Source organism: Dermacentor albipictus, chromosome 2 (genome assembly GCF_038994185.2).
Source record: "Dermacentor albipictus isolate Rhodes 1998 colony chromosome 2, USDA_Dalb.pri_finalv2, whole genome shotgun sequence".
Classification (NCBI taxonomy): Eukaryota; Metazoa; Arthropoda; class Arachnida; order Ixodida; family Ixodidae; genus Dermacentor; species Dermacentor albipictus.
Window position 1 is genome coordinate 84,304,674 of NC_091822.1, and position 9,573 is coordinate 84,314,246.

General features: G+C 50.3%; 1 protein-coding gene across 2 annotated transcripts in view; it reads left to right on the forward strand.

Annotated features, from left to right (window-relative positions):
- The window catches only part of LOC139055983 (uncharacterized), a 70,220-nt gene extending 61,006 nt beyond the window's left edge, over positions 1-9,214 (forward strand). For both annotated transcript variants that reach the window (XM_070533710.1, XM_070533711.1), the window contains one exon: positions 8,967-9,214. In XM_070533710.1, coding sequence (XP_070389811.1) covers positions 8,967-9,092 — 126 coding nt within the window. In that variant the 3' untranslated portion in view covers positions 9,093-9,214. The remainder of the gene's footprint in view (positions 1-8,966) is intronic.
- The last annotated feature ends 359 nt before the right edge of the window (positions 9,215-9,573 follow it).

The following is a 9,573-nucleotide window of genomic DNA, read 5'->3' on the forward strand; positions in this document are numbered from 1 at the left end:
TACAGTGGTCGCCGGGCCTGGTCAAGGGTCGTCAGTTGGCTTCCCAATTCCACTTTCGCGAGTCGCGCCTCCCACGGCCAGTTATGATGAGTGTCTAGCAGCTGGGAGCTTGCAGCCGCCGGTTGTAACGTGTTCTGGAATGCTATAATGCGGTCATGGCGATCCTTTTGGGTGGCTTAGTTGTCTGAAGTAAAGGAGTGGGTGAGCTGCCGACACTCTTGAGCATATAGAGCCATTTCAGAAACTGGGCTGAATTCGGAGGCGTCCGGGCGATAAGGCAAAATGGCGTCGAGTGTGGTGCATGGTTCGTGGCCATATAAAATAAAGAATGGGGAAAAGCCGGTTGTCGACTGTGTCGCGGTATTATACGCGCAAGTGACGAAGGGAAGAATGACATCCAAGTTGGAGTGGTCAGAAGTAATGTACATGGACAGCATGTCTCGCAGCGTGCGGTTAGAGCGCTCCGTTAGTCCGTTGGTCTGCGGGTGGTAGGCTATAGATGTGCGGTGAACTGTACGGTATGAACGAAGCTCCTCAAGGACATCGAATAAAAACACACGCCCTCTGGCGCTGAGTAGTTCGCGTGGTGCGCCATGGCGGAAGACGAAATGACGTAAGCTGAGGTTCGCAACGTCACGAGCACCAGGCGAAGGAAGCGCAGCCGTTTCCGCATACCACGTTAGGTGGTCGACGGCGACAATGACCCATCTGTCACCAGCAACAGAGCACGCAAGTGGGCCATACAGATCGATTCCGACACGGTCCAAGGGGCGTGCGGGACATGGTAAAGGCTGCAGGAGGCCGCGCGAATGGGGACATTGTTTCTGTCGTTGACACAATTGACAAGACCGAATGTATTATCGCACGTATGTGTACATGCCACGCCAGTAATAGCGTTGTGGGTGCCACTCATACGTTTTCAGCGCACCACCGTGAGCATGTTGAGCGTCAGCATGAAAGTATGCGAAGACATCGAATCACATGTGACTAGGGATGACGAGCAGCCAATTACTTCCATCCGGTTGATAGTTGCGACGATTTAATAGTTCCTCCCGTGCCACAAAATGCGTGGCTTGGCGGCGAAGTGCTCGGGGGTGTGCAGAAGTTGGCGGAGCGGAGAGAACGTTCAGGAGGGAGACGATCCATGGGTCTTTTCCATGTTCAGGACCTTTGTCCATGGCGGTAAGAGCAGCCAAGGGAAAGGCACCAGTTGAATGCGGTTCTGCAGTCGATTTCCCGGGATATCTCGAGAGCGCACCAGCGTATGAGTATTTTCGCCCCGATCGGTACAGCCCCCGAATGTCAAACTCTTGCAGGCAAAGAGCCCAACGTCCAAGGCAACCAGAAGGATCCTTCAGGGATGCCAACCGACACAATGTGCACTGGTCAGTCACCGCGTCAAATGTTTGGCCGTATAAGCAGAGACAGAACCTGCTTATTGCCCACACAATTGCGAGACACTGTTTTTTAGTTATCGAGAAGTTCAATACCGCTTTCGTGAAGGCACGGCTGCATAAGCGATAACATACTCAGAAAATCCTGCTTTGCGTTGCGTGAGTACTTCACCACGACCGACGCTGCTTTCCCCCGTATGTACTTCGGTTGGTACAGTCGGGTCGTAATTGCGCAGATAGGTGGGGAGGTAAGTAGACGCCGTAATGTAGCCCAAATGGCATGTCTCTGAATTCGTACAGATCATCCAGGGTGACGAACGCCGTACTTGGACGATCACACTCGGCCATCGTGACTTGCCAATAACCCGAACGCTTGTCGAGTGAAGAGAATTCGGCGCCTTGTAGACAATCGAGGGCGTCGTCTATGAGGGGGAGAGGGTAAACATCTTTTCCAGTAATTTTGTTGAGACGCCGGTAATCCACACAAAACCTAATTGAACCGTCCTTTTTCTTGACCATCACAACGGGGGATGACCAAGGACAACAAGAAGGCTTGACGACTCCACGCTGAAGCGCGCCGTTCACTTGCTCGATAATTGTGGTGATACGCGGTAAGGACGCTGTCGCAAAGGGGCGTTGGTACCAGTGTCAACGCTGTGAACAACGGTGCTCGTTCGACCTAACGATGCTTGGTGGAAGACAAACGAACCTCTGAACTCGTTGAGAACGAAAAAGACGCAGCGCACGTTGATCCAGAGTGAGGTTGCTGTTGACGGAAGGGGAAAATACGTCCGAGGACACGCCAGCGGATTCAACATGCGGTGTCAACGCGTTCAGCTCAGGCTTTGGAATTGGCTTGGAGGAATCAATAGGCACGGTGACATAATGGACGACTGAGTGAACGTGGCCAATCGTCTCATTACGGCCTAACGTAAGAGGGCATGAGGTTGTGTTGGGAATAAGTGTTCCGGTGGCATCCTGGTGAAGTGCTAGGGCGGCAATTGGCAGCGACGCTTGGTGACGATGACTGAATACGTCAGACAGCGTGAACTGTAGTTTCAGAAGGGAGTAAACAGGAATAATGACGGCACTGAGAGGGGGAAGGGTAGTGTCAGCTGCCAGGACAAGCATGTCAACACCAGGCATGGGCACATGGCCAGAAAGTGCATCGCCAAACACGGACAGTCTCAGCTGAGCGCTAGCGCAGTCTATAACGGCGTGATGGCGCGATAAGAAGTCCCATCCAAGGATCACATCAAGTGAACACGAAGGCTGCACACTATAATCAGTGTTGTACAGTATGTCTACAATGACGACTTTAGCCGTGCAGGATGCAAGCGGATGAATTGGCTGGGCGCTTGCTGTACTGAGGGAAAACGCTGTGGGTGGCGTTGTCACTTTACGAAGACAGCGGCAATGTTTCGAATTACGGATGTAGTGGCACCAGTATCGACGAGCGCAAACGTTCGAACACCTTCCAGAGAAACTTCAACAAAATGGCGGGGGACTTACGCAGGTCCACGACTATTGGCGGCGAGGAGTTACGGAGTCGCCCTCTATCGGAAGCGCCTCACTGGCGTAGTATGAGGGATCACGTGGCGCGCTCCTCATAGGTTTTGCTGTCAGCGCTCACTGAAAACACCACGCGCGAGCTCTCCCGGACATTTCTGTAAGTACTTTCGAAACGAGAGAAGTTTCTTACTGCCTAAATAATAATCTTGGGCAAACTGAAAGCACACAATCGTTTACAGCCGCTATCTCTTTACCGAATACGTACAGTGAACGCCACTGCGCGCGATCGCCGCGATGGAGTCTCCCGAGCCGACTTCTTGCGTGAAAGGTAGGTAAACGCTGAGAGCAAACTATGTGAAATATGTTCTTATAGTGTTTGTATAACTAAATGGAGCGTAATAAACTGAAGCCTCAATGCAGCGATCGCGCAGATTCACAGCGACCGACTGCGCGTCTGCATGCTTGTCCGCGCACTGTTTCGCTTTCTGCGCGCGCGCGTTTTCGCACCGTGCCATGAGCTTAAGGCCGCAGAATATGAGCATTTGACAGTATACAAGCAACCATTGTTGCGTGCTATCACAGCTGTTCAAAAATAATTTCATTGTAGAGACTTCGACGCCTACGGGACTGTGATGTGCCGTCGCGACGATTCAATCTTTTTTTCTTCTAAATTCTTTGACCTTTCAATACTATTTCTCGAGTTGCGTCGCACTGTATGTTTATCGGCGTTTTCAGCGTGCAATTTCCCGCTGCTCCTTTTTTGTAATCCAGTGCATTAATTCATAACACAAACATGACCATATGCCATGCTTTCTTTAAATGTGCTTCTTACCGCTGCCTTTCCACTCCACTGAACTTGCCAGTATCTATAATATCGACAAGTTCATAGACTAAACCGTCATGACATTAGTCGGGCAGCGGACTCGGGCGAGCGTCTCAGCGCGCGTTTCCAGAACATCGCAGACCGGGCGCCGTAGCAGAAATCTTCCTTGCGTCTGTGCTTGCTGCATACCCGAGTTGTAGCCGATGACTGTTTGCCGGTTTTATGTTTTGCGAGCCAAGCTTCACACAGCTTCTTGTCCTGCGGCTACGTGCGAAAAGGCTGACACCGGCCTCCGTTACGTGCGTCCGGCCCTGCGGCACCGAGCAGTAGCCTACCATGTTGCGCGCCTTCAAAGGCAGCCAATACCTATTGTAGTGCTTTCAAGCGTTGTAAAGGAGACACTCGAAGCGTGAAAATTTCGCCACTAAATGAAAACCGCAGCGTACGAGGGAATTTAAGCTCGTTTTCAGCTCGCTTCGGCGCGCCCGAAGCAGCCGACGCGGCCGCTATGTCCACGTGATCCCTCCTAGCACGTCACGCCGACGGTGGCGCCAGCTTTTCCAGTGGTGGAGCTCGAGGCCAATAGAGGCTAGAAGGTTTTCCTAGTGTCACGACCGACCCGGCGCAGCTGAAATAACTTGCTATGCGCAAGGCAGATGGCGCTACCGCCCGTTGGCGCGCGGGCAGGTGCAAGAAGCCCTCATGGGTGTAGTGCTCTCTGGTTCAGTCGGTTGATCGTGTGTGTGCTGCTGTCACTGCTTTGACAAGGCGTTAAAGTGCTAAAGACAGTGCAAACTCTGGCATAGGTTCTCTTGTCATTTAGATTCGACACGGACTAGCTGTAACGCCGAGAGCGGGCCGCGGCAGGAGCAAATGCAAGCGTCACATCGGCCCCGACCTACTGCGCCGTAAAGAAGCGTAGGAACACATCTTGTACATGATACCGAAACGAGAAAATGAAGCGGGACAAATTGCAGGGCGGGATGTCTTTATTACACAAGGTTCCATGACAATAATATACTAATGCCTTTCCTTGTGGGAAGTGCCCTGTGCGAGGCTACCGACAGCGCCTCATTTTCAGCTGCTTTTTCTTTTATCGCTGCGCTCTTTGTTTACTGACTTTACAAGAAAATGCATCCTAGTCAAGGCGTAAAACTTCATCACTTCTGTCGTAATTCGACGTCCATGCTCCTCGCAGCTCACACCTTGAAGCTCACGTCCCTGAAGAAAATGCAGAAAGCTGACCATGCTATCTGCGTGTAGCTTATTGCGACTGAAAAACACCGTAAATGCGTCCTCAAGCTTTGCTATGAGCTGTTCAATTGGCCTTGATGCATAAACTAAGCCTCCATGGTCAAAATTTCGAGTAAGCGAGGCATTGTTGTTTGACTGGGCTTGCAAAGACAAAGTGCTGAAACAAGTTGCACATTGAGGGCAAGGAAATCTTTTAAGGATGTCATATATAATCTTTTAAGGGTGTCATATACGTCTAAAGACACCCCTCTTTCCGCCGGCTACACCCGGGGAGGGGGGTGACAGAAGACCTATGGGCCCCGGGTGCCAGACGACCTAGCTACGCCACTGTTCGTGAGTTCCCGGAGGTCTTTGACGGTCTTGCTGAAAGTTTTTTTTTTGGGGGGGGGGGGGGGGGGATGCGGAATAGTCAAGGGATTTTCGCTTCCTTGCATTTATTTGTTTCAAAGTCGTTAGTCGTTTCTTATGCTGCCAGCTGAACTGGTTCAAGATAAGCTTTCTTGAGTATTTGCATCGTAGGCAAGTATTGCGTATCGGACGCCGTAACAGTGCAGGGTTTCGAGAAGTGCGCTTTTCCATAGTGTGTATGTTGGCCAGGTGAGAGAGGCTCAATCTAACAGCCGGGACAAAGTAGCAATTTATCTCGTGCTTTGAACGTAGCGTTCGTTGAAATGCCTTGAGCACATGACACAGGTTTCGTCGAGAGCCTTGTCATCTCGCGTTATGTTTCAAGCCCTCGATGGGGGCGAAATGCGAAAACACCCGTGTACTTAGATTTAGGTGCACGTTAAAGAACCCCAGGTGGTCTAAATTTCCGGAGTCCTCCACTACGGCGTGCCTCATAATCAGAAAGTGGTTTTGGCACGTAAAACCCCATAATTTAATGTTTCAAGCCCATTCTTGCGACCGATATGGGTCGGACGGGGCGCGGAACGACACGTTTTCTTTCGACGACTTGTAGCCACCTTTGCAGAGCGGCACGAAACTCGTGTGACCTTTTTTGTCGGCATTATTACACGTGCATCTAGAGGCACAAACAAATCACGCACAAATCCCAGCCCGCGCGCACTTGCCAACTGGCTGGGCGAACGGCGCGCCTAGAACAGCGCGGCCAAAACTCGCCTGGTAGCTGCAGCGCCACCTACGCAGTGCATCCAAACTGGTTTCACAGGGGCCCCTTGAAATGGCGGCCGTTCACGACACTAGGAAAACCTTCTAGCCTCTGTACCACGACGGCGCATCTCTTTCCTCCGGAGCTGCGCCAGTCAGTTTTCACACTCAGCGCTGGGTCGGCGACGCATAGCTGACAAATAACGGCGGCGTGGTAAGGGTGGCCGACGGGAAGGGAAGGGTTTAAAGGCGGAGTCAGGCTGGGGTACGCATCAGGTGGCGCGTCCTGTGGCGTGTAGCACTGGGGCCCGAACGAATAGTCGCGGTATCGTACTGCACCCGGGGCTGCCCCCGAAGCGCCGACGTCAGAAGCGTGCAACGTGACCTGGAATTCTACAAGCGTAGCATATCGGTCGGTTGTCAACAGTGCGCCACCGATTTACGATGTGCTGTTGTGCACCAGGTAATTGAGCCGCTGGCTCTCAGAGAGGTTGAGGGGCCAACGCTGGCAGTCGACGCGGTGGCTGCGCAGCGGCAGCCGTGAGCGGTGCGGCGACCGATATCGGCTGAGAGACCTGCTCTTTTATAACTTTTGTGATAGATGGCGCTAGGTTGTGCGTAAGCACTTCTGGAGTCGGCAAATACGACAAACACGAGAGCTGCCGTGCCACTTCCTCACGCACATTTTCTTTGATTTGCAACAGTAGCGTATTGTGGTCACCTATATGGTTAAGGCGGCGAGGAAATCGTCTGTTGTTTTCGGCCGCCGAATCAGGACGCGTTGTTGGTCGTAAGCTGAATGGCGGTGAAGAGGTCCTTGGCCAGCAACATTTGGAAGGCATCCTCGTCAATGCCATTCAGGATGTCTTTAATTTTCTCTTGCTTCGTCATGGAAGGATTCAGGCGCTTACGTCAGTCGATCACGTCTTCTATTTAGCTAGTAAAATTTCGCCTTGCTGCTGCGCACGTCAATGGAGGCGCGGTTCGGCGCGGTGTTTGCGTACGGCGGGGCGGCCGAACACGTCTGTGAAGCGTTTCTTGAACGTTTCTTGAGCGAAGCGTTCCTTGAATATGCCGCATGTAGAGGACATGAACTTATAACACAAAAATTGGCGCTCCATCCATCTCTTGGAGGTGATTCGCATCAATAATGCGATTAGCAATCTTTCTTATGATGGGTGTGTAATTGGCGATTATATATTTTATGTGAGATGACGGTTATTACGATGAGTATTGTAACGCCATACCATATCCCATGATACCTTATGGGTGCATCAGAAAACACGAAGCGGCCTTCTCGCTGCCAACCACAGTTTTGCGTGATACCACGACACAGTATATCTTCTTGTATTTAGTGCACCCCAATTGAAGCTCAGCAGGAAGGATTACTATCCCTAGTGCCCTGGCTGCAACTTCGTTGCAATGACTATCTATCAAATGCTATGCTGGATGCGCAGGGCTCTGTGGCGAATGGCAGGCCATCGCTTTATTGTGTTTGGGCCCACATACCCCTTCTGTCACCTGCACACATTCATTCAAGAAAAGTGACAAAGAATGGACACATGCCAACGTTACATATAAAGTGCGGAAGTTGTCAACTTGGCAACAGATGCAGTGAAAGACAACCAATGATCGAAGTTGCCTATTAGACTAGACAGAAGCCAGGAACATGTTGCTTATTCAGGCACACGCCAAATGGTCCATGTTGTCTGCTTGGGAAGGCAGCAGCCAGGACATACATCGTGGTTTCAGTTAATATACAACTTGGGTCACTGAGTACTAAAGAGCTTGGATGCATACCCCAATTTGGGAGAAGATTGCGAAAATTGGCAATCTCATTAAAAGTGGAACTTGCGCTCACAGGAAGGCCCCGCTGGTTCATCGCCTTCGGCCATTCTGCGGAGCAGAACACTGAACCTAAACATTCCGCTAGGCGCATGCTCATGATATTGTTACCTTCTGGCTCTTGCATTCTTAGAGGCAAATATTTTAACAAAGCTATTGGTATGTATGCGAACCGAAAGTCGCCATTTTGAGTCAAGACACTCCTTAAAAAATTAATAGCAAATGTGAAAAATTTCATGTATTAAAATATTGTCATCGTACTAACGCCATCTTGCTCATTCTTTAACATAAGTTGTATCAGGTCGAAAACTCGGCATCTTCCCGCCGAGACAGTTTTTATCTCGAGCATTCAACTTGTGAAGTTAACTTCATCGCCCTATTTTTGTGATGTTGAAGTAAGAGAGGCTGTGTCAATGAGAAATTTTAGACGAACAATATGAAAAGAGCAATGTGAATACCCAAGAAAAAAGTTGAATTTGCCTGCGGTACGCCGCGCGGCTGGTTGATTATTGCCGACCATTCTATAGGTATGAACGGCTGTAACAAGTATTGCACTGCTGCTACATCGCATAAGTATTGCTTTCTACATCTCGGGTGCTTAGAGGCAGGTATTTTTTATAGAATTTTCGGAATATACAAACAATGTCAAAAGGTGCAGTTAGTTCAAAGGAAACCTAAGGAATTGGAGCGATGTAAAAAAGTAAATTACTTTCTTTAAAATAAACTATTGAAGTTTGGTGTACCATAACCATGAATATTTTACGAGGCACGCCCGTAGTGAGGTACTACTGGTTAACTTTTACCAACGAAAGTTATTTACGTGCATGTAAATGTGTGTCACGAGCGCGTTTGGAGTTAGCCCCAATAGAAATGCGGTCGCTGCGGCTACAGAATCGCGCCCGCAACGTAGAGCTCAGCGGCGACACGCGACAGCCACTGGGCTACCACCGCGTATTTCGAGACATTAGAAATTTGCGAAATGCTTTACGTGTTACAGCACTAGACTAACCCTATCGGACTCTTTATAGGTGCGCGGCATTCTGACTCAGTACAACCAACTGTGTCTCGGTGCAATCAACGTGCTGCATGACGACTGCCTCGAGTTCGCCCTTCTCAAGATGGCCAAAACCGTGTTCGACAAGAACTTCGACTGATTGACGCGTCATGTAGCTTAGTGTGTGTGTTTTTCTTTTGTGCATCTATCCTTTATTCTGACCGATATTATGGCGGCGCGAGTTATAACCTGCCGCAGCAATAAATTTCGGTGGATTCCTAACTTTTCGCGTTCTTCCCTGCTTCAAGGCAATGTCGAAGGACGAACGCGAAAGCTGTTCAATCGCTGCCTGCACTTGCGGTAAATGCTTCCGCAACAGGCGCAATTGCAGCTACTCCGACCACAACTGAAAGAAAGCAAACTCTGCGTCAGTATGACGGAGGTCTGGACAAGTTTTGCGCCTTTCGGTGAGTTCAGCAACGATTCATGACGGGTACGATGACGAATAAACTGTTATTGAGCAGACAGTTGTCTTCGTCCTGTGGTGGGAGGCCTCACTTGGTCAAAGAATCATTGGTGTCCAGCCGTCCTCTTTGCCTGGTCCACCAGGTTGGCCCGGTGATCCTGGTGAGTGCAGGTAA